The sequence below is a fragment of the Eubalaena glacialis genome, chromosome 12 (assembly GCF_028564815.1).
Source record: "Eubalaena glacialis isolate mEubGla1 chromosome 12, mEubGla1.1.hap2.+ XY, whole genome shotgun sequence".
Taxonomy (NCBI): Eukaryota; Metazoa; Chordata; class Mammalia; order Artiodactyla; family Balaenidae; genus Eubalaena; species Eubalaena glacialis.
The window spans coordinates 57592304-57618953 of record NC_083727.1 but is presented as its reverse complement, the minus strand read 5'-3'; the positions used below and the strand labels follow the sequence as shown (position 1 = coordinate 57618953).

General features: G+C 34.0%; 1 protein-coding gene across 5 annotated transcripts in view; it reads left to right on the top strand.

The window, feature by feature from the left end:
* Positions 1 to 26650, top strand: part of GRIK2 (glutamate ionotropic receptor kainate type subunit 2) — a 645523-nt gene that overhangs the window by 385724 nt on the left and 233149 nt on the right. For all 5 annotated transcript variants that reach the window (XM_061207627.1, XM_061207628.1, XM_061207630.1 and 2 more), the window contains exons 7-8: positions 21933 to 22076; positions 25193 to 25300. In XM_061207627.1, coding sequence (XP_061063610.1) covers positions 21933 to 22076; positions 25193 to 25300 — 252 coding nt within the window. The remainder of the gene's footprint in view (positions 1 to 21932; positions 22077 to 25192; positions 25301 to 26650) is intronic.

Genomic DNA, 26650 nt, shown 5'->3' with positions numbered 1-26650 from the left:
CTTCATTTTCGCATATCAAGTAGCATATTAAAAAATTCTTAGGCATATTCTCTGCATCTATAATGATCAACTCTATTGAAGCTTTGCCATAAATGGACAATACATATTTTGGTTTTCCCAACTTTCATATTATTTAAAGAAGTATTAAAGTCTAAACATGCTATTAAAGAGTATAAGTTACAACTGTATGATTTCCTTAAATGTAAGACCTAAAATTGCTAGTTTTTGTTGTTGTTGCGTTGAAAACAAATTTATAATTAAATGGAGCCTTCCCAAAAGCTGGAAGTCTCTAGATTTGCATAACAAAAACAGCAGCTAATGACTGTATAGAGATTTAATTGTGTTTTTACACACATTGTATCATTTAAGCCCCTTTACACCCTGGTGCAGTAAGTAGGACAAGTATTATTGCTCCCAGTTTATAGCTGAGAAAAATGGGGTTTGGAGAGGTTACATTTACCATGGGACACATGGCTGTTAAATGCAGAACAGATTTGCTCCTGGTCATTTGAGTTGAAGTTATAAAAACACCATTAAGGCCCTTCGCTGTATATTAAACAGCAGCACTTAATATCATTAGTTTTTGAGGATTTAAGTAATTTTATTTGTGTTACAATTTTCCTAGTAATTATTCAAAATCTGTGAGCAATTTCTATAATATTCATTTCATTAGAATAAGGTTTCTCTTTTAGTGATCACTAGCTAGATAACTGCGGCACCTAATTTTTAAACAAAAACAAATATTTTTAAAAAATATTTTAAATTAACATCCTTGAGTGAGGATATTCCTGTGAAAAGTTTTTATAGGTTACTGAAATGCAAATTTAGTGATACTAAATTAAATGTGTGAGATTTTAGAAGTAAAAATCCATGTAACAAGGTGAACACAAACAAAGCCTCTTGTGCTGTATATCATTTTATTTGGAGATATTCGCTTAGTGAATACAATTTTTGAGAAAGCTAACACTGTCAGCCAAAGTTAACTTTTTATCTCTTGACTTTGACAACCATGTGTTTTACATTATCTGTACAGTATCTGTCTCACATGAGATACTTACTACATGTTAAACAATAATGAGAATCAAATGTCAGCTGTTAGTTGATGGATGACATAGTCTCAGTGATGCTCTAGTAGTGAATCTGAATAAACTCTCCAAAGACAGTTAGATGCCCCCAAGAATTCGTATACTGAGTGTCCTCTTTCTTTTCAAGTACACCTGCACGTGAAAATCACCTGGAAGGCCAGCATCACTGTATTCCCTGGCTACAAAGAGAAATAGTGTCAACTGTTGGGTGACCTTTTTGGTTTTGGCTTGTACTAATCACTTGTAAAGGGAAGCAGGAGCATTTATGTCTGTGTGACTCGTGATTTCAGCTCCCCTTCTTTTTGTTGTTGTCCAAGCAACTATTTAGGTGTAAACAAGTTCACTCAAGGAACTTAGGCAATGGATGAAAACACAAAATTGTGTAATTGTGGCCCCTTCATGTCTTCAGAGAGTTCCTGATAGCACACGTGCTCTATCCCTCTTGGCTGTGCTTATAGTTTACTTATCATTCTACAATATTCCTTTCCTGACTCTAAAATCAGCAAACTTATATCTTATAAAGTCATTCATTAGAATATGGCCTTTAAGAGCCTTTGCCTTTCCTCAAACTCATAGTAAAAACTTTTCTGGCCAGGATATTTCAGGGTTATATTTTTAACAAAACCAAATGCAAAGGTTTTACCTAATCACATCTTTTTACCATAATGTTCCCATTTCTTTTCTTAATTTGGTACCTCCTAATCTTCCTCAGAAGGGGAGGGGATGATTTAGGTTTATATATGCCTCTGAATCTGGGTATTCAGAGTGACAAGACCAGCATTTCTCTGATCTAGTTTGATAAATAACTTAGTCTAAAATGGTGTCATTAGGTACATGCCTTGACAGGGTTTGAGGTTTGTCCAGATTCAAGATGCTAATTACAGCTTTCTTGTCTAGTTAATATTCAGCTAAAAAGTAGATATGTCGTATGGGTGAGTTTCAGACACCCATGAGGTTAATCTAGAAGCAAACTAAAGTCACTATCAAAGTGTAATTTTTCAATACTTTTGTATTGAAAAGTATCCCAGGGCTGTCTACAAGAGGCTGCAGTGCCAGGACAAATCATGCTGGGCGTTCCTTGGAGACACTCATGTACAAATGAAATAATGTTTCAAAGAACATCAAGGCCATCCTCCGGAGGAACAAATAATGACAAAAGAACAATGTAAAGATCGAGGGTCCTGGCAGAAAATCAAAAGGCTGTGCCTACTACTTTGATTCCTTGACAATGTGGTAAGAACACTGGAGTCTCAGGATTTGTTTTTAACAACTGAGTGATTCCCTCAGCACCAAAGCTCTGCGCTGGTGTAATTGTCCTAATTCACTCAATCCTGAAAAAGACTCTGAATCAGAGGTTTCTAGAAATGGAATATTGGCCTTATTTAGTCACTGTATGTTATTTGGTCACTGTCAGTTATCTGACTAAACAACTCAAATTAACTGGCTATTTGGATACATTGTTAATGTTTATGTATCCCAGAAGATAAACATTTCATTTCCATTTTTTTCTTAATACAAGGAAGTTACCATCTTATAATCATGTTCAGTTTATTCAACCAGTCAAAATCATCTGTATTTTCTACTCAAATCAGTCCCCTTCTGATTGATTAGGAGCCATATTCCTCTGCTACTATTAACTCTAAAGTACCACGGGATTCTTTTCTCTTGTTCACTCAAGGTTTAAGAAATTTGCCAGATGAAACGGCTTGTCTTTTATGGAAAATATCATATTATTGTTTAATTCATTTAAGCCTGATTGAAACTAAAAAAGGTGGTTTCCAGGGCTGATTTCACGGACATGTGACTGGTACAGTCACACAGGACCCCGTGCTTAGAAGGGACCCATGCTTGCTGTGCTGTGCTGTTGCCATCTTGCAATTCTTAATATTTGAATAGGGGCCATGCATTTTTATTTCTCACTGGGCCCTGCAAATTATATAACTGGTTCTGATTGCTGCTAGTGCTTCTATGGACATTGTCATTTGCACAATTAAGAGCAAAAAACAACTTACGAATTTTGTCTGATTTGACAGGGGAAGAAATAGACATTTGCCTTTAAGGAAGGTCAACCCAAATTCAGAAAATTATAGAAAGTTTTAATTCCTGTGCCTTTGCTTCCCTGACACCACTACCTCCTGGCTCTCTCTGCTTGTGGTCTCCCTCTCATGGTCCTCTTCCTCTATCAGTCCTTATATGTCCGTGAATATCAGGGCTCTCTTCTCTCATTCTACCTTTTCTTCCGGGTGTCATTTGCTCCTGTGCTTTAATCCTTCTCCACAAACTGATGATTTCCCAATTTAAATCCCTGGCCCATACCTGTCACTTGAAACATAAAATCATATATCCAACCCAACTACCAGATACTCCTACTTGCAAGTTTCAGAGACAACTCAAAATTATCATCTTCCAGCCTGAGACCTCTTGTCTACTCATGGAGATACAGCAGTCAGTAACGTCCCTGTACCCATGGAGATTATGTTCTAACAGAGGGGAAGAGAATCACACTCTGTGCAGTCAAATAGTGATAAGTACTCTGAAGAAACATATGGCAAGGTAGGAGAATAAAGTGATTGTGAGGGCACATTTTTGATAGCATTTATCTACACTATTTTTATCTCAGCAAATATCATGACCATCTTTCCATTAGCGAAAATAATAAGAAACCTGAGAGTTACTGTAACCTCTTTTCTGTTTGTCATCACTCCCTTCATCTCCCCAATAATCAATCAGTGATAGAGTCTACTTCTATTTCCTGAATTCATTTATTTTTCTCTCTGCCTAGCACAGGGTAGCTGATTATGGAATGCATGTGTGCTATTCCTTTGTGCCTCTCTCTGATTTCCTTCTGAATCTAAATGATATTATGCCTGTGTTAATGTACTATTATGTAAATACAAATGCTGATAGCAATTGGGCACATCATTTGGGTCTTTAATAGTTGGCATATTTTCTAGGAAGGATAGTGGAATGAATGATTCAATTATTTCAGACTGTGTTTCAGTTTTAGAGAGTGCATTTACATCCTCTTTTGCAAAAGCTACCTGGGTTAGTCTTGAAGATAATCTGCCTAACCCAGAGGTAGAGACCTGATATACTGCCTAGAGAAGTCACATGAAAACAGAATCAAGATATTTTTTCCTTCAGGAAGTGTTTTCTTATGAAATCAGTCCTTCTCTCTTCCTCTCCATGAAGCAGAAATTAATCTTGTAACCCATTCTTCAGAGTCTCTAGAAATGGCAGACACTACTTTTAAATGAGGTTAATCTGGGTGCATAATGATTAAAATGACCTTTTATTTGGAAATTAGGAACATGCCAAATTTGGGTTTTCCTATACATCTATTGAAACCTGATTTCTCAAAATAAATTCTATGAGTCATTTATATGGAATCCTTTTTTGTGCATCACAAATAAAGGCTAAATTTCAAAATGTTATATATGAGTTTAATTCCATTAAAATTTAAATTAAATGATTAAAACAACGTTTTAAGCTACCTTTGTTTTGCAAGATGCATTGATTGCAATAAGGAGCCAGTTATTAATTTAAAACATTTTTAATATGAAGAGATCACTTGTTTATTTTAAGAAAGTGATAAAGACTGGCATCATTGAAACATTTTCCTGGTAAACTTTATGTACTTATTCCACTTATGCTTATAATGACTGCTCACTGATTTGGGACTTGCTTTTAGAGAAAACTGAGAAAATCAATCTTAATACTTAATAGACATTTTTAAGAGCAAAATAGCTATATTATTAATTATATAGTTTTAATAATTACTCTTGAATATTTTTTTCTAAATCTTATGGTTAAATATTTGATATCATTGAGGATATCAAAATGATATCTTAAACAGTTCCTGAAATATTTAAAACCTTCCTCAAAGTCATGTTTGACATAAATGAGCACATTTTGGATTTCTGTAGAATTCAATTGGGAGAAAAAGATTGGCTATGTTTACCTCAGATTTTTTAAACAAAGTCGGCTATAAATAAATACATAAAACAACTATTCTTGTTTGGAAACATCTAGTCATGCCATGTAATTGTCAAACTGCATTTTAGGTAAATACAGCATGTCTCTATGACCAAATGACTTCTGGGAGTGTCATCTTCTAGAGCTGAGCTGCCTGCTAATCTCTCGGCTCAAGACAGAAAAAAAGCATATTAGTGCTTTTTCCAAATGAGCCTCATTCTTAGGGAGCGCTGCAGTAATTTTATTTAATAGCTTGGGGCTTCATTTGCAGGAAGCAGACACCATGTTAATTAACAGAACAATGCTTGTAGAAAAGCTTTAAGATACTACTTGATTAATCATTTTTTCATTTTGATGTCCATACTTAGAAAATAATTCTTTATGTCCTCTGATGCAGACAGTGGCCTGGATGGTTGTTTGTATAGTAGTTGTCCAAAATGGGCTGCCTTTAGGTTGACATGGCATCCAGGCAGCTCTTTTAATCTCACCTGACAGTCTTGGGGCTTGCCTCTTACTTCTGGTTGAGTTTACATATACAAAGATGAAAAATCTGTAGTTGAACTTCAGGGAAATTAGAAGTGTCTCATGTAAACAGTGAGTTATTATCTAGAATTCAGAAGAAAACATGCTTTTAAAAAAAAAATTTTTTATTGGAGTATAGTTGATTTAAAATGTTGTGTTAGTTTCTGCTGTACAGCAAAGTGAATCAGTTATACGTATACATATATGCACTCTTTTTAAAATTCTTTCCCCATATAGGTCATTACAGAGTACCGAGTAGAGTTCCCTGTGCTATACAGTATGTCCTTATTAGTTATCTATTTTATATATAGTAATATGTGTATGTCAATCCCAATCTCCCAATTTATCCCTCCCCTCCTTTTCCCACCTGGTAAACATAAGTTTTGTTTTCTACATCTATGACTCTATTTCTGTTTTGTAAATAAGTTCATTAAAACATGCTACTTTTAATAAAAACGTAGTAATTTGATTTTGGCCCATTAAATCATACCTCGGAGATCTTGCAGGTTCAGTTCCAGACTACTGTAATAAAGCAAGTCACAGGAATTTTTTGGTTTCCCAGTGCATATAAAAGTTATGTTTATACTATACTGTAGTCTATTAAGTGTCTAAAAAAACAATGTACAACCTTAATTAAAATATACTTTATTGCTAAAAAATAGTAACCATCATCTGAGCCTTTAACAAATTGAGTCATAATCTTTTTGCATATCACCATAACAAATAATAATAATAATGAAAACTTTTAAATATTAGGAGAATTACCAAAATGTGACACAAAGTGAACAAATACTGTTGGAAAATGGCACCAATAGACTTGCTGGATACAGGGTTGCCACAAACCTTCAATGTATAAAAAACACAGTATCTGCAAGGTGCAATAAAGCGAAGTATACCTGAAATTCTGCTGTTTATAGGCACAACGTATAATTCTTAAATATCAAGCATGAGTGAAATTGTGCCTTATTTATTTTTATTTTATGCCAGACAGTTATAACTTTAGCACTTTTTCTATCTATGAGAGTAATGTTCTCATAAAATATAAAAATGTAAAGAAGAAAGATAAACTTTTCTATAATCCAATTATGATTGGAAACATTTTGGATTTATTACAATTTCTCTCTCTATGTATTTATGAAGATAGATATAGATATATTTAAATTAACATGAGGGGCATAAGCTATATTTTGTTTATACCTAAACAATGTACATCTTAAGAATATTCATGATTGAAATTTATTCAGTAGTTAAAAATACTGAGGTAGACCTATTAATGCTAACGTGGAAGGGTATATTCTTGGGTTTTTTTAAAGCAAATTTAATATATTCCATTTTTGATTAAAACAATAAAAATAAATACAGTATCTGTGTGTATGTGTATTTATAGATCGATGCTCTTGAGAGTAATTACATCAGAAAGGTTGGAGCACAGATGGAGGACTCTCAAATATTTTACTGAATGTGAGGCTGTACTGCTATAATGTGTTATAAGAGGAATATATTATTTTGTAGTATGGATGTATAAATTTTAACATTCATATTTACATGCCAATACATATAATGCGAGACAATAATTTTAACATTCAATTTTATAAATATTACAAATTTCTTAACCCTATGAGGAACATTTAGGCTGCTATATTTTTAAAAATATAAACCATGTTGTAATGCATGTATTTGTATATAAATCTATGTGCTCTTGTCTTTTTGTTTCTATGGAGTAAATTCCCAAAGTGAAATGATAGTGTCCCAGTTTGTGCTTGACACCGATTTCCAGATTGTTTTCCGGAATAGTATTACCAATTTTTTCTAGCACCTAACCATAGGTGCTAGTACGTCATTATGCACGTATGTCTCATGAGGAAATTGTGATTTCTCTTACTTAGAAATTTTACTGATTCTCTCTCACCTCTGGATTGGAAAAAATAACTTCATGTCATCAAGAAATGACCGCTGTCTTTTCAATGATGAAAAGCTTTGGATGAAAGCTGTCTTTTCAGTGACCTTTGTTTCATAGGGCACACTGCATTAGCTTAAGAGGAGTGGAGCTAGTCGCTAAAATAGATGATTAACTTGTATTGTTTAGGCACTGCTATAAATAGCCACAATTGATGCTATCATAAAGTATCATGGCTTCAGAAAAAGCAGAATCTCTCAGGTGTGCCCCTTACTGGGTGATTTAAGCCTCAGCTCCTCAGAATCTTTTACATATATCATTAGATTGTTAAAGAAAATTATGTTAAATAATATCTGTAAAGTGCCTACCACAGTGCCATATGGTAGGAGTTATAGAAAGTAATCTTTAACCAAATAACTTCTTTGTGAAGTATTTACTTTCTTTCTAATTAAAAGAAAAGGCAAAATATTATTCATGGGATATAGTTAAAAACTAACATAATATGCTAATGTTATAGCAGATATGCATATTACTCTGTTTTTTCAAATCTAGTAAACTTCACTGTTTTAAATTTTGGTCAAGGATAGTCCTTGTGATTCAACTAATTTCAAAGAATAATGAAATAAAAGTAAACTTTATTCTTCTGTTTTGCATGATAGATATGTGTAACACCTTTGTACTGGTTTCCTTGAGAATAAAAGTAGGTGCAAATACCTAAGTATAAAAATAAAAAATCTGTCAAATTCTGTTCCGCATTTAACGTAGAATGATATTTATGTTTGCAGTAATTTTTCCTTCAAAATGTAAGTACATGTGGGTATTCATTAGGTAGCTTATATTTATGAGGTGAGAAAGGAAAGAGAAGGCACTGAAGGATATACAGTTGTGGAAGAGATGAATGAAGGGGCTCAGGATCAGGAATGCAAAGGAGCAGACGAAATATTATCTGATGCCATGAACTCTGGAAACACAGGAATCTACTCAGTAGTTAACAGCCATGCGCTGAGGCTCCTTGGACATACTCAGATGCCATCAGTGAGTTCTGAGTCAATGCGTGCTTTATAGGACTCCTATAAATGAGCTATGAGCTAAGCTCAAGGATAAAGTTAAATTCTGAATGTCTTGTAATTTGAATTTTTTTCCTTAAAAATTTATCAAATTTCTGTTTCAACTAACAAGGAAGAATATTTTAAGCTAGTCTATCTTTAGAATATTTAATTTATTCTATTTTTACTGCCTCATCACTTCTTAAATTTCTTTTTGTTTCTTCTGATGATCTTTTTTTTATGCTTTTTAAGACATTTCTACCATCCTCTTGCTGCTAATTTCTCTGTGGAAATGTTGTTCCTTCTGGTTTTCCTCTGAGTCCCTGCCATATATCACCCTCCGGCCTGGCTTTGGCTGCAACTATTCAGTTGTAAAATCCATCAGGTGAAGATTATCAAACTGTTTTCTCTTCTGAGTAAAGTGGTATCACCCTCACCTCCTGTGGCTCTTTGTCTACTTTGAATTAATTTCCTGAATGACATAAGATTCAGCACATACACACACACAGATATTGTAATGAAAGTCTTTTATGTCTTGGTTTGTGATTTATAATTTGTTTCATCAAGTATAAAACTCAAAAGTGGAAATGTTAAGAGTTAACTGATACAGCTTAATCGGTCATTTCCAATTTTGATGTCAGTCTATTAACCTACTGATTAAAAGGGCATTGCAGAGGGTTAGTTTGCATTTGTTTTTGGAGTCCTCTATGATTTCTTTCTTAATGTTCTCAGCAGTGTACCATTAAAGTTTTTTGCTTCAGTTCACATTCTGATTGCCCCTGAATCTGTATAATTCACAGTAGGAAGGGTAGTGTTGATTCAGACAAATTTTTGATCTGTGTATTTTGGCAGGCAGAGTGTATACATCTTACAGTTGCCCCATTTTGTACTTTTATAAGTGTAACCAATTCACAATACTATAGAGATATCTTAGTAGTTACCCCCAAATTCCCTACTATATTGAATATTTTTCTACAAAGAATAAAGAATGAATGATTAGAAGACAATAATTATACATTTGGTGAATGTATTTAATGTGATTATTATATTTTCTAGTATTTTCATGTATATAATTACATACAGTCTGCTTTTACATATATCTTCCTGTTTTTCTAAATGTATTGATATATTCTAATTCTGTGAGTAGATAGAAGTAGTAATCTCATTTTGGCTTGAGGAAACCAAAGCCTAAACCTGCATTAGTCAAGATTTTTTCAATTCCAGTTGTCTAAAATTCCCTTAAAATTAGTTAATAGCAAAAAGAAAGCACAATGGTTCTCTAGCTTGTAAAGTACATGATCTGTCTTCAGATACATTTGGATCCTACTGGATCCAGGTCATAAAGTCACAAACAGGTTCTTCTCTGTCCCTCACCTCCTTTTTCATTTGTATGGCTCCTTTCTCAGACAGAGGTACAGAGGTGCCATCAAGGTTTATATCCGCTGATACAGAACTTCCTGAGAAGGAATGTGCTTCTTTCCCAATGGCTCCCTCAAAAGGCCTGGATTTAACTGATAAGCCAAGCTTGTGTCACTTGGCCATGCCTGAAGCAGTGGTTGTTATCAGGCCTATAACACCTGGAGCTAGGAGATTGGGTCAGGGAATAGATGGGAAGGAAAAGGGTTCTGCTCTAATAGGAAGAGATGGCTGAGGAGACAAAACAATAGCGTCCCATCAAAGATGTTACACGATTTAATCAGATCATATTCTTGGTCTTCTGAATTCCATGTTCTACTCTTTTAGTGTCCCATTTAGATCCGTTATAAGATGAAATGACATATAAAGACTCAACTTTAGGAGAATCCTTTAATATCTATTTCATTAAAGAACAAGCCTATTCTAACTGTATTTAAAGGAGATGTTAGGAATCTCAGGATACAAACAAAGTATAATCTTTAAAAAAAAAAAACAGTGAGAATTCTGGTTTGACCTTTTCCCTCGACCCCACTATTCTTTCCAACTTTTGTTTTCTTAGCTTTTTTCCACTCCTTTTGCCTTTTGAAGATATAGGTGCTAATAGGAAAATCTTTCAAACAATACCTACTTTCTAACATATCAATAGATAGGCACTACTCCAGACAAAATTAGATACCTCCCCATTACCCAGCATGTGGCATTATATTAAGAATGTTGATTTACTTGTTTGTCTAAATCATTTTTGACTTCCCAGTCTTATTGCCCAAACTCATAATTGTATTTGATGTCAATAACACAATAATATTTATAAACATTGAATGAATGAATCAAACTGTAAAGTTCTACTTAGAGACAAATGAAAAAAAAGATAATTGTGAAAGCATATGTTCATATGAGAAAAGGGATATTCAAGAGACCCAAGAGTCAGCAAGCAAAGGCATTTCCTCATGGCAATAAAACAATAATTAGTTAAATCAATGTATTTTCAAAGTAGGAAATAACCAGGTTAATTAAAGTAGTGAAGGGACAGGGAATCTTCAAGTTAAGATCTAAGGTACAAATGTGAATATGCAAATCAATTCTTATTTTTTTCCTCAAAGACCACTTCCTCATCTAAATTGATATTACTGGTGCTAACATACTTGAGATTCTCAGTTACTCCACTCTATAATTATGACATTTAAAGAGCTTTATAGCCCTCATTTTTCTAAATTTATCTAATTTGATCCTTACAACGTGAGATGCATTATTATTCTACTTATTTTAAAGATGAGAAAAATGAAGCTAAGAAAGATAACATGACTTACAGTAGATAACATGACTAATAAATTACAAAGCTAAATCTCTAAGTCCCATTAGATGTCTGTGAAACTTTTACTTTTTCACATTTCTATGAGAAGTTACTATTACAATTTTGTATATAGAGCACAATATAAAAAGCTAAACACACAATAAGTGCATAAAAAGTTGTTAAGGACACATATTAATATGATTTGTTTGCATATCTATTGTTTTATTTGTCCAGAAATATCTATATCAATTTCTACATTATTCTTCAAATCATGCTTAAAATAGATCTTTAATATAATTTAATTTTTGGTTTGGGTAAATAATATATGAAGTATCGGGTTTTCAATTTTTATAGGCATTTGGAATTCGTATTTACATGAACCCAAATTTCTGGTGTAATTTTGGTTTGCATATTCCTAGATTTCAAATTAGAAAGAATCAGTCTGTTAACAACATAAAAAAATCAATTTTAATTCATTACATTGAAAAAAAGTAAATATGAACAATATTGATGAACATAAATTTTTAATGCAAGAAGCTAATTTGAGCTCCAAATATCAGGATAATTGGATGTATTGGACACCAGCTGGAAGTGCAGAGAATACTTCCCCTTGATATTGACTTTTCTCTAGATCAATAGCAGTTCCAAATGTAGTAAAAAGCAGACACAATTTAACAGGACCTAAATTATTAAGGCCAGCGCATTGTTGCTAGAGAGTTCATTAACAATCCCATCAATACAGTGTGGTTCATGGATGCTAGTAAGAGCTTCATGGAACATTTTAAAAGAGAATGAGATAACTCAATGGACTGATTTTAGTGGAAAAATTTAATTAGGTAAGAATAATTACATTAGTTAAATGAAACTTTTAATTGAAAACCTGTTGGCATTGTCTTAACTGCTTCACAGCTGTTCCTTAATCATTTATATTTAAAAAGTGAAGAGTTTCTCTACATGGTGTTTGAGAAACATCTAAACATCTTGGAATTTGTGTATAAATGTTTAAAGTAGTTTAGACGGTGGCAGTAAAAACAAATAGGATATAGGATTTTCTGCTTGGGAAATGGTGCATTTTAAAGATATATATAGGAAAGAAAGAAAATTATATAGAAAATATTCACGATGAATATATATAATTCTTGGAAAGAATGCAAAATATTCATCTCCTAAAGCTTTCACAATTCTAACATTAACACTCCATGGACTAAATTTCATATCTTATAAAGATCTAAAAGCTTGCAGAGAAATAATGCTGTTTTGTAAAATTATCTTGTTGACTGTTGTTAAAGAAAATGGCATCCAGCAAGAGTTCTTGCAAGATTGAAAGCCCAAAATTGTATAATATAAACATAAAGAGCCAATGAAAACTCTTACTCTCAAAATGAACATTTAGACTGCCTGTTCAAAATAGGTGAAATTGCTGCCACAATTTTTTTGGTAGCTTTTAGCTTAAGACAGAGAGTATTGGTTTGAAGAGACATAGAGACTTATTCAAATTCACAAATTTACAGGAACACCAAACAAACAGATCCATTAATTACTCATCGCGTTAATCCTGGCCCTGGCCATTTCTTTTCTGAATCCCAGCAACACTATCGTCTGATACTGTTTCCTTCGCTTAATCTTCAAAGCATTGCTTAACTTGAATTTTCTTCCTAACTCATCAATTTGACTGTGAGGCTGAACCCATTCTATTCTTTTCCCTTCTCCTTTCTTTATCTTTCCTTTAAGCTCTTCTTCCTTTTAGCTCTCATGGGTACTAAATACCATACAGGTAGGTACAAAATTCCATATTCCTTTCAAAGGAATTCCTTTAAAGGATTTTAAAGGTCTTTCGCCATGCAGTTTCTGGAATCTCCTTTTATTCAACTAATCTGCAATACAGGAATCACTCTGATTAGTTAAAAACCATGAAATACAGGCATATTATTATCCTAACTCTGTAAGAGGGACAAAAGATGATAAAATCCTGGGATATTAGTAAATGACTTTGGATAAGAGAGAAAGGCTTTTAGTTTTTCTCTACAGAGTATCAGGAAGCCAGGGTGGGTTTTAATGTGTGTGAGAAGTTTAACAGTGAAGTTGAAACAACAAAGAAAATATAATACAGGTATTGGCAGATTTTATTGGACCAAGTAGGAATTGGGTAGATTCTGAATGCAGACAATGGCTGATGAAAAGTAAACTTTGATTTCCCTTATTTATAAATTTGTATGAAATGTTGGTACAAAGTTTATTGCAAAAGTGCACAAAACATAGAGCATTATGGGGAGGAGATGGATAAATTAGGAGTTTGATTGTATTACAAAGGCCAATATAACGAAAGGTGATTTTCTAGGAATGCAAATGTCCACCTGGTTCTAGCCCCTCCTTTTACAGATGAAGAAACTGAAGACTAGAAAAAACTACAAGGCAGATTTGTCCAGGTTCACATTGCTGGTAGGTTGTTATCTGTCCAACAGCAGTCCTTCGTCTAGTAACAAAATGCAAGATACTGTAATATTTTACCACTTATATTTAAATTCTAAACTTGTCAGATAACGTGTGTGTATTCAGTAACTTTTTTTTTTTTTTGAGCACTGAATTGTGGCATTGTGTACACACCACATTTTACAGGGATCAAGTTGTTGTTGTAGGATAATTTCCTTCCTGCTCCTTCTCCTTCCAGAATTTGATCTGCTTTCTTGAACAGCACGAAGCCTGTTCCCTTATTTAGGCTAACAGTGGGTGCAGAAGGGTTGAAACATTATACTTTCTAAACTGGTCCCTTGTTTTGGATAGTATCCATCTTGACAAGATTACCACTCTTCTGGTGATCATCATCATCATCATCTAACACCTGCCTATGCACCACGAGCCAGGGATTGTGCAAACTGCTTTAATGTATTATCTCATGCAGTCTGTGTAGTCCACGCAGCTGCTGGTAAAGAACTCCGTTTCAGAGCAGTACAAAGAGCCGGCAACACAGTAAGCATAATGGCAGCTGCAGTGTAACTGGGAGAATTGTCTCTGACAATTGGCTGCCGACTGGGTCTGAGGGCATTTCTTCTTCAATCCCTCAGTTTCGTTAGCAGCCACTGTGCACCTGCTCCGTGCTGGGCAGAGTGCTGGCTGCAGTGTGCCAGCTGAATGAGCGAACCCCAGCCTGCCTTCCATGTGTGACCCTCACCCTTGCTCGGTTCGGAGTGGTGGATGATCCTCTGTCCCATTTGTGCTTGTGCTGATTGTGCGAGGGAGCTCCAGAGGTCAGAATCCAGCCTTTTCCCCACCAGCCTTAATATTCATGTCTTCTAATCGAAGAATCAATATTAATTGTTTTTCTCTTGGAACTATCTGGTTTATAAAAGTGGTATTTCCAACAAGGAAAAGATATGGCAGATCATCATTTTTCATTTTCAATTATAAAATGAAGAAACAAGGCAAATGGGGATTTAAATTTTTTTTATTATTTGTTTTAGATAAAAGATCTAGTCAATGGGCTGATTCATTTTGTTGTGCAGTAGAGACTAACACAACATTGTAAAGCAACCATACTCCAATAAAAATTAATTTAAAAAAAGATCAAGTCAATGAAAGAGCCAGGATTCATAAACTTAAACTCCACGTATTAGACCATGCTGCTCTCTGTGCTATGCACTATACTTCAGATGGGAATACAGAAATGAGCAAAATCTGAGACGTAGGAGTTCCAGAATGGATCTGCCACCTGCCAGCTAGCATTCTGATCTCAAAGGAGACCTGCCTGCACTTATTTAATGGGAAGATAAATGTGTTCATGGAACTGTTACTATAAATTCATTTAGAAACAGGACAGAGGCTGCACTCACATTCCTCCCAGGTCTGAGCTACTGGCAGATTTGGTTCACTGTACCTCTGGGAGGGAATACATTCTAGCTAGATGGCAAAGTGTGATTGTTATTCAGAGCTTCCTAATACCTATTTCTTTTACAGTTTAAATGAACTTCTTGGTTGAATTCATCAATTTATTGAAAAATGCTTTTATACACTTACTATGGGCAAGTCAATCTATGGGATACTGTGCATGGTATTACAAAGATAGGTATGGTTATTATCCAAAAGATGCTTGTATCAAGAAAGGAAGATAAAAAATGAGAAAGCGTAAATAGTTTTATTAAAAGTAGAATGTTCAAGGAGGAAAGAAGATACAGATCAGTGACGCTTAGTTTGTGAGGATTCTAGATACTTATAGAATAAAATGAAATCTATGAACCATCTTCCCAGAAAATGCATGATCAGTTTTTTTTTAATAGCTGTGTTGGAGTAAAATTGATGTATTGTACTTCCCATATTTAAATTGTACAATTTGATAGGGTTTGACCTAAGTATACACCCATATAACCATCACTATAATCAAGATATGATCATATATCACATCACTCTTAAGTTTAGTTACATTTAAATGTAAATTATTAAATACAATATTGGGTGTGTTTGGAGCCCAGGTCAAGAGCCCAAATATGCAAAAAGTGCTTCAGCAGAATGACATTGTCATAAATGTAACTCTGCTGGCATAATAGAGAAGATAAATGGGAAAAGGCTGTGTTCCAAGTTCTCCCAGGCAAAACTCAATGGGGTACCCAAAAGCCATGTTACCTGGGGAATGGAATATTCCAAAAGACTGCCTCCCCATTGGGAAGAAAGATAAATACCTTTGATAGCTTTTTTTGTTTTTAAATTCTCTATTTTTTTAAAATTTATTCTTTTTTTTTTTTTTTGGCTGCATTGGGTCTTTGTTGCTGCGTGCAGGCTTTCTCTAGTTGCAGTGAGCGGGGGCTACTCTTCGTTGTGGTGCACGGGCTCGTCACTGCAGTGACTTCTCTTGTTGCAGAGCATGGACTCTAGGCACGCGGGCTTCAGTAGTTGTGGCTCGCGGGCTCAGTAGTTGTGGCTTGCGGGCTCTAGAGCACAGGCTCAGTAGTTGTGGCACACGGGCTTAGGTGCTCCGCAGCACGTTCGATCTTCCTGGACCAGGGATCTAACCCTTGTCCCCTGCGTTGGCAGGCGGATTCTTAACCACTGTGCCACCAAGGAAGTCCTACCTTTGATAGCTTTTTGCAAAGAGAAGTCTTTAGAGTATCAGAGAGATTTTATGTAGCGATGTTCCCTTCTATGATCATATGTAGTTCAAAATTGTTCATTTCTAACTGTTTCGTCCTTCATGCGGATAAAGGCTATGTTTTAATTTTTTATGACTCCTAGAACATCTATCCCAGAACTTTACAAAAAAGATGTTTAATGATGATGATTATAGTGATCAGAAACTGAAATAACATGTGCACTCCATATGGACATGCTTGGTAATTTACTGCTTAGTACCAGAATCTTCTGTAAATGAAATCTAAGTACATAGAAATATTTTAACTAGTCACAGTATCCATTATTATTCCTGTTTTTATATATTTGGAAATGTTTCAATCATACATCCCAAATCAGAAATATTTAGCAATGGTAAACTTTATCATCTGAAACTTTTGAGAGCATCTAATCTCCCTGATTCTTCAATTATTTAAAAATATGCAGTGGACTTTTTCAGAGCATAAAAGAAATGTAAGCATACTTATATTTCAGTGTTCTTTCAATACTTTGAAGTCTCATCAGACTTGAGGTTACTTGAGGTAGATGAAATAGCACTGGGTGACTAAACCAATTTCTGTGGCAATAGCTCAACCACAGAAATTAGCAGTCGTCACTCTTCCACCTGCATCCACGTTGCACACTCCATGACTAAAAGTAATTAAACTAGATATGAGATAAACCCAGCAATAAGTTAGGGAGATGGTTAATGTATATTTAAAATGTATGAGAAGGCACTTCTTGTGATCTTTTCAAACCATCCGTTTAAAAAGATCATTGTTGTTTTACTGAAATGTGTAGGACTGTATTGCACAGTTTTAAAGGTTTGCAAAACAAGTTTTTGGCTGACAGACATTCTTTGTAGGTTAACTAACTTATTTTGGAAAGAAAAATAAAGTTCAACTCCAGTCTAGTCTGAGATGGGCTCTCAACGGGGCTCGTATTGCTATTGATAGATGCTTGACCTAGTAGTGAAACATGGAGGGCTGCACTTGACTCTGTCTGTACCTACCTAGACTGTGCTTCCTTCTGGTCTGTATTCTCAGGGTGAGCACATATTCTAGCTTTCCAGTAAGTGTGATCTATTTATATATGTGAGTAATTATACTTGAAAGAGAGAAAATAGGATGGATTGTTTTGTCTTCCTTGCTGATTTATTTTTTCTCTCTGCCTAGATTTTGTCTTTGTAGTTTAGGATCTGAATGACTACAACTTTATCTAACCCCCTCCTATGGATTTTAATAATCAAATTGTACACATACTCCATTTTAATTTAGTTGGTTAAAATACAGTTATGCTTACCTCTGAAGTTTTTTTAGAGGTAGCTATTATGTACAAGGAACAAAATTTGACTTGGAAGACAAATGAACTTTTATTTGAATCTCAGCTCAGAGATATACTGTCTATGGGACATAATTGTCTGGTATTCAGCAGAACCTCCAAAAATATGAGATCTGCTGCCATCAGTTTCCCCTCCATTGCCTGTCATAGTTTCAGTGGGAATATGGTTTAGGGGAGATAGTTGGTTATGGTAGTTAGGATGGTGGTTCTAAGAATTAGACCTTGTCTGAATCGTGTTTTTAAGGCTTGTTCCTGAGTCTTATTTCTGCCAGAGTCTTATTATGGTAGTTTGGATGGTAGTTCTAAGAGCTAAGCTTTGCCTGAGTCTTGTTTTCTAAGTCTTGTCTCTCAAGGTGATGAGACCTTGAGAAGATTACTTCAACCTTGCTAAGCCTCAGTTTTCTCCTCTCTAAATGATAAGAGTAATATCACCTGAAACATAGGGTCTTTGTGAAATGCATATAGAGAAATGGACACAGTGTGGCATAGAGTAAGCATGCAATGCAACTTGACAGTAATGATAATATAAAAACGATGACAAAGTAATTAACCTGTGTGTCTCCTCTACTTTTCTCCTCTTCTGTTCTACTCCTCCCTTCTTTCCTCGTATTTTTCCATTGAGAGAAGAGTCAAGGCAAAGTATTATAGAGTCAAAATGAGAGGGTAGAGGACTTAGCAAGAGCAGCTCAATCAAACTCTACAATTTAGAGTTGGGAGTAAAGATGCCCCTTAAGCCTGATCTTGAAAGATACTCTAGTACCTTTGCCTTTTGTAAACCTAATGAGCAACAACTGTATAGAATAAATCTACTTCTTTCATGACCTTGTCCCTGGTTAATGTTACTAACTTTCTGACTAACCTATTATAGACTTAATCTCATACATCAGTGTATTTCTTTTTTTGTGAATTTATATTTACCAGTTCTCCACATCTATACTTTCCCTTACTTCATAGTACATTTTCATTATGTAAATATTTACTGCTTATTAAGAAATTATATAGATTAATGTATTCAAGTACTTATTGATATTTCTTATATTTTATAACTTTAAAATAATTTAAACTGTTTTGCTTTATTAAATATAGAGCACTGAGCAAGAAACTAGAGAGAAGTATGTAAATTCTGGATAGATTTTCTTGAGTCAAATCCAGCTCCACCTCTATATGCTATGATTTTTAGACCAGTTACTTAACTGTTCTCTGCTTCAGTTTCCTATTTTATACAGACCCAGTGAATTTCCAACTGCATGATGGTTATGAGAATTAAAGGAAATGATTTAAGGAAAGTGCCTCACACATAGTAAATACTGAACAAAAGGAAATGATAGGAAAGTGCCTCACACATAATAAATACTGAACAAATGTTAACTAGTAATATTACTAAATTAAGGAAAAATTTCAAGCTTATACATTCTCGTGAAAATAAGAAAACCACTTTTGATAAGCTGGAGTTTTCTCAAAACTTTCCAAAGTTGAAAGAATTTACATATGTACAGTTTTGCAAAGAATACAGTAAAGGAAAGTCTGATAGGATATCAAGTTTAAATGGAAAACAACTCCATATTATCACATAAAACAACTAGTCTAAAAGTAGGTCAAAAAGAGCACCCTAAGCAGATGAAAATATCAGAGAGAGTAGTTTCAGAAGTTCTATTTATTGCTTTATAATAAATTAACATATTTTTAAACTGGAAATTCAAGAAGAAATTTGATCAACAACTTTTTAATTATAATTTTTTTCTCTAGTGTTTATCTTATAGTTTAATAAATATTGTCTTCCTTTTATAATTATGTTTAAAATCACAGATCTTAAATAGTTTTATTATCATCTAGTATATCCTCTGATCCAGAAGCTAAAACTATGTACCAAAAATGATTTTCAAATTTTTAATTAAGCAAAATTCTTTCCTAGCATTGTCATTTTAGATAAGGTTACTATTCTAGGATTTTCATATAAGTCAGTAAGTCATGGCAGGATAGTAGTAATATCATAGTTTGTGTTCTTTTAGTTATTTTGTGACAGTAGATCAAAATTTTCATCTTGGGAATAATTGCAATGGTGTTTAGTAAACTTCCATCTTAAAAAAATGCAAAAAGTAAAGAAAAAGGAAAAAATATAAATTCTACTCACTACTATCTTCCAAGAGTAATTATTAGTATCATTTTAGTGTATTTTCTTCCCTTCAATTTTTTTTGGTTGCTGTTCATATAACATGCAGTATGATGTTTAAGAATACTTGCTGTGAGCAGTGAGGCTGTTTGAATCTGGACCTCTCCGCTTCTTACCTGTGTGACTTTGTTCAGTTACTTAACTTCTCTCAACCTTGGTTTCGTCATTTGTAAAGTGGGAACAATATCAGTGTTTTTATTAAACCATTATTGTGAGAATTAAATAAGTTGAATAGTATATATTAAGTACTCATAAAGATGTATATAATGGTTTATGCTAGAAATACAGTTCTGTATAAGCTATTTTTGCAGTTAGCATTTTACCACTTGCAATTTCTCATCTGAATGATTATTTTTCAAAACATGATTTTTAATGTTTATGTGAAATATCATTGTGATTTTATTGTGTTTCCTTATTTTGAACATTCAGTAGATTTCCACTCTTTTTTATTTTTTTAAATAAATAATGTATGTAGCTTTTGTTCTTATCTTTGATTTTTCTCAGGGCAAATTCCAGAAAGAGAAATTACTAGGTGAAAAAGAACATGGATATTTCAAAAACTCCCTTGTGGTGCAATCTGCAAAATTGCCCCTTATCTTCCCTTTAGTAGTATCTGAAAGTGTTCATATCTCTATACATTTGTTGACAGTGATTTTTTAAAAATTCATTTTATTTTAAAATCAAATGTGTCTTTCATATCTTGGTAACTTTTTTTTATAACCATCCATGTGGTATATGAAATATGTCCTCTGAGTGTTAACTCAGGCCAAAGACAAATATCAGTCTAATCCTCAGGCTCGTGCTATGTGCCTGTATCAACTCCACTACTCTAATTTTCACTGTGCTGCCATCAGAGTGTGTGAAAGTAGTCAGCTGGTATTTACCAAATGAAGGTTATGAATCTGAGCTCTATTCCCTAAAGATTTATGAACTATAAAATGGTATTATTATTATGTTCTGTCACTGCATTGTGCTGTTTAGCTGCCTTCCATTTTATGTGGTTAAGTTCCTGAGGATATATTTGCATGAAAGCTACTGTGTGTACTCATTTTGTATTGTATTGTGGCAAACGCTATTAATCTACAGGGTTCCTATTCATTTTGGAATTCATTTCACAGCTCACTAATTGTGTGAATGAGAAGAGGAAATATATGCTTTTATTCCAAACCATGCCAAGCAGATGGCCCAAAGTTCCTTGCTGCCCGCATTGTCAGTGGCTCTCTTCTGTAGGTAGTGAGCCTGGCATCGGTCCGTCAAACACAATGTGAGGGTCCATTTAACACAGCACTTGACAGTCACTGAGCCTCTGGTTTGTTATGACTTATAAACATTTTATTTTTTATCATCCACCTCTAAAGTGGTCAGTCATTTGTGCAGGTGCAAACACAGTAGAATTCATATTCGTCTTACTTGAGAAGCCAAAATGAATTTTTATTCATATGGAAATTTGGGGAAAAGAAGACAGTACAGGGGATTAAGCTTAGTTTCTTGAAAAGGGATTAACACGTATTGAGATTCAACACTCTAGCATCATTTCTGAGACTGAACCTTTTGAAAAGCTGAATTGCAGAAAAAATTAGGGTTTATATCTTTAAACTTTTTAAGGGAATCTCTTCAAATTTCTTTTTTCTTTGTATGCAAGGAAATTATTTACTTATTTACTTTTATATATAATATGTAATTTATGTAACCATTCAAAATGTTCACATTGGCATTCCTTGTGTGTGTGCGCGCGCACGCTCACGCACGCGGTAGAACAGAGTAAGATAGAGACAGAGGGTGTGACAAAAAATGAAATAATGCATGTCTGCACACATTTCCTACTTAAGCAGAGATACTAGGATGATATGAAATTGGGTTATCACTTCAGGAAAGGGAGGGTAGGTCAGATGTTCTAATGGAGCCCATGAAGTAGTTTGATCACAATATCTTATTTAAGAGAACCACAGCATGTGGAGATACTGTTTTCTCCCTTACGTGAGGAAAAACTGGGTATTTCTTTCTCTCACCCCTTCTTTCTCTCCACTTCTAAACCACCTATCATGGGTCTCCCATGTTGTATTGATGCCACATTTCCTTTCCTCTCGGCTTTCAGACGGATGCTGCTCTCATGTATGATGCTGTGCACGTGGTGTCTGTGGGCGTCCAGCAGTTTCCCCAGATGACAGTCAGCTCCTTACAGTGCAATCGACACAAACCCTGGCGCTTTGGGACCCGCTTCATGAGCCTAATTAAAGAGGTGAGTCAGGAGAAGCACATCTGTCCTGTCTCGCGTGTCCTCAAGCTGAATGAATTGAGATTATTGCACTTTTCCTAACAGGTGACCTTTTACTTTTATATCTTAAATTAAACTTTCTACCTCTCCCCATATAAGCAAAATTAACATTTTTACTAAATAATATGGAAGGGAAAAATTACATGATAAATAAATGGATTTCCTACAAAATATCTGTGATTGTGTGAACAGATGAAAATCAGTGACCTATGATTTAAGACATTGTTAGTTTTCACCTTTCTGAATCTTTATATATGTTACTTTTCATTTATGTGGAAACATAGATGTTTGAAGAATGTTTGTATCATAGGCCACATGATATGCAAAGAATTTTTAACATGAATGCCCTTTGCACTACACTAAATTACACCCAATTGGTAAGTTTTCAAGAATTGTTTTTTAGAGTTGTGGTTCCTAAGTATAACGTCTAGTTATTTTAATTGTATTAGAGTTAACATAAAACAAAATATATGGATTCATGAAAGTGCAAAGTTTACTTCATGTTGCATAATACAACCATTTTTATGGCCATGTATCATTTCTAATTATGTCTGTTATAGTTTTAGACCAAGCATGCCCATAGTGAGAAAAAAAAAAAAAAAAGAAAACTCTTAAAGATCACACACAAACATACACACTCACTTCATACACACATATTCTTCCCATTCTTCCTCTCATGAAGGAAATTCCTTTGTCAGCTAAGGATACTTTTTATTTGATTACAACAGGAGATTTTTTAATTTAAAAAAAATTTTTTTATTAAGTATAGTTGATTTAGGTGTTTTTATATGAAAGTTTAACTATGAAAATTTAATCTCTGCTATGAAAAGTCACAGCTGTTATTACCATATAAAATTTTTCGTTAATGGCTTGAAAGAAATCATCAGCTCATCGTATAATAAATTACTCATCATGAAAATAAAAGTGCAAATAGAATCATAATTAGGAATCATCAGGTCCTTGGCAAAGAATGTCCATGAATTTTCCTTGTCTGATTGTTATTGAACTCTCAGATAGGTGAAATGATGCTCCTAGAGCAGTATGCAGTTCTTTTCTTACTCCACATTCTATATTTACTTCTGGTGTAAAAAACTAAGCATCACAGGGCTGCAAACATAGCACCCTGGTTTGGCTAGTTGAAGAAGAGCTTTTTCTGAATGCAGCACTTGACAACTGAAAAGCGTCAAACAACCCTGTAAGAAGCTGTTGTATGAAACTCGCTATTGTATTTATTGTAGGGTGTTATTGAGGATCTTGTCCACTAAATCAGGGGTCCACAACCCCCGGGCTATGGACCGGTACCGGTCTACTACCTGTTAGGAAGCAGGCCACACAGCAGGAGGTGAGCAGGGGGTGAGCGAGCAAAGCTTCCTCTGCCGCTCCCCATCGCTCCCCATCACTCCCCATCGCTCGCATTACCGCCTGAACCATTCCCCGCCCCCATGCATGGAAAAATTGTCTTCCATGAAACCAGTCCCTGGTGCTAAAAAGGTTGGAGACCGCTGCACTAAATCACACAAGGTCACTCTTATGAGGACCGAAAAGAGACGTTTCTGTCAGGTCTCAGTACCAGGAAAAGCTGAGTTTCTCCTGGGCAATTGGTGTGTCTTAAATTATGGATCCTGTATGTTACAGTTCATCACATTTTCTTCTTTGCTTTGGTTGCTGGAAAGTTCAGAATTGAATTTGTGATTGGATTTATTAGTTGCACAGTTTCACCTGATGTACATTTCCCTGTGCTGTCTTTAACCCAGATTTGTTTTACTGTTCTGCACTTCTGCTTCTGTACTTCTTGATCCCATTGCTTATTTTTATACTAAATACGGATTTTTGTTAACTGCCTGCAATTATTTTCTTTGGACGAAGTTCAGTTAATAAAATTTTTTTCTTCCTTACTGGAGACCTGTTAACATAGTAAACTCAGTGATGACCTGTTGCAATATGCATAGAGATATATATTATAGTTTTTTTTTTCTATTTTATTTGTAATTTATTAGCCTAAATCTATTTTAGAATCCCTACACATAAGTATCCAAGAAGCACATGGAGCCTAAGAAATGTAGTAATAATGATATCCATCTGTAATCCTTATTGAAATGTTACCCTTTATCTACTGGGCTTTACTTCTTTTGAGTCTCAGTATATATTCTTTCAAACATAGTTGTGAGTATATGTTACATTATTTTAAATTTTCATATGTAACTATTTTCCCAAGCTACTTGCAAATGACAAATAATATAAAACATGTAATTGGGGCTATATAACCAGCAGAATGGGAAATCTTTTTATATTAAAAAAAAAAACTCATTATTTGCTCACCTTTGAGGGATGAACCCATTGTGTAGCTAGATTATTATATTCCCATCCCCTTCTACCTGGAGAGAGCCTTCTACAGGAAGTATAGTTTGATGTGAAATAATTTTGATACATTTCTCCCAGCCTCACACAAAGAAAAATAAAGTAATAAGTTAATTATTCTAAGTGGAAAATGTATAATTGAAGCAGTATAGCATAATTTTTCCTAGATTCAGTTTCCTTCATTGTAATAAAATGTTTACTTTATATTAGTTTAGTGTTAGGAGTGGTATTTTATAATAGTAGTTCTATTTGTAATCTCCAGCGAGATAGTCACTATCTCATAAATATTATAAGTGACCAAACTCTTCTCACTTTGCTAAAAGAGGTTTGCTATTTAAAACATAAGCCACAAATTTTTCGTAAAGGATAGTTATACCTGGAAAATGCATTATTTAAAATGAAAAATTTACAATAAATTTTTACTGAGACTAGGATATCATATTTAGAAAAAACATCCTTCAAAGTTCAGAAGAGAATAAAAAAAGGAAACTTATACCTGGAAAATGCATTATTTAAAATGAAAAATTTACAATAAATTTTTACTGAGACTAGGATATCATATTTAGAAAAAACATCCTTCAAAGTTCAGAAGAGAATAAAAATGTATAGCAATGTAAATTTATGAGAAGTAACAAAAGATAAAACATTTTGTACAAAATTGTTTTATCTTCTCATCCTTTACTAATTTATGATTTTTGTTTGTTTGTTTGTTTTCCCCATAGGCACATTGGGAAGGCCTCACAGGCAGAATAACTTTCAACAAAACGAATGGCTTACGAACAGATTTTGATTTGGATGTGATCAGCCTCAAGGAAGAAGGTCTGGAAAAGGTACTTGAGACATTCAGTTTATTTACTTTAATTATTAAATAAACATATCCTAGTGAAGAAATAAAGAAATATTTCCTGTTGTAGACACATTTCATTGACATTTAACTTTATTGAGTAACTCTAAAAAAATACATCTTCAATTCGTTATATATATTGAATATAATAATTGACTATTAGGAGTCAAGGATAAAGGATATCTTAAGGCAATTTAAATGTTTTTATTTTCTCATCAGGTTTTTCTGATTCTCTGCATACAATGTATATAATATTAATTTAAAATAATATATATTAATATATTAATATAATCTTAATTAGCTGTAAGATTTGATATAATGATTAGAAAATGTTTGATGTAATATGAGTCTTTGTATATGCAGCTTATAATCACAGGCCTTCATAGACTTTCCTACTTAGAGCAGACCATACAGAAGGATTAAATACTGAAACATGTTTCCGCTGCTGGATCATATTCAAGAGAAATGTCTGAATTAATGTACATGAGTAAATTAGGTATGAACACAAATGCTACACATTACACTGGGTCTATCTTTCTTGATTCCATCTATAGGTATTGAGGTAAAGTACAAGAAAGGCTCATAGAATTTGGGGGTGTGTGCTTACTTTAAGAACATTTTAGTGTAAGTTTGTAATACATGCATTTAGCTGTTTTCTGATGGATTCATTGAAAGTTACAGATTAAAAAGATATTTTGATAAGAACCTGAGAAAAAATTCTGTTTGAGATAACATCGCTTTAAAGATAGTGAGTTATGTTTCAGCTAACAATTGAACATGGAGCATCATTCATAGATGGAAACTGAAGAAGGAAATTGAATCAAAATAAGGGGTATTTTAGCCTGAGAGAAAATAGTATATATGAATGTTGATTCAAATGATGCAGGAGAGAGAAAACACATATTTTTGATATCACCAGGACAAGAAGTATATCATGGCCAACTGATGACTGAAGTTAACAGGGGTATTACCTCTTCTCATTGAGAGTTTCAGGTTGTACCCTTTGTCAAGACCATGCAAAATTAGGAATCTTTTATAATAAACTGGAACTAAAATATTCGTGAGGCTGTCACTTCCTAATTACCTTGCTTCCAAGATAACAACATTAATCTATACCCAAAACTGGAATTGATAATTGTGGAGTTTAGTCAGCTCATATGGGCTTATCTCAGTGTTTACTGGGGATGTTATTATCTTATTTTTGGAAGTACCCAAGTCACTAGGATGAGCTTCGACCACTGCTTGTATTTCAACACATCAACATAAAAATGGTGATGCTCTTCATGTTACCATAGGCCCAGTCCCTTGGACTCAAAGAAGATATTAGAGAAGGTTT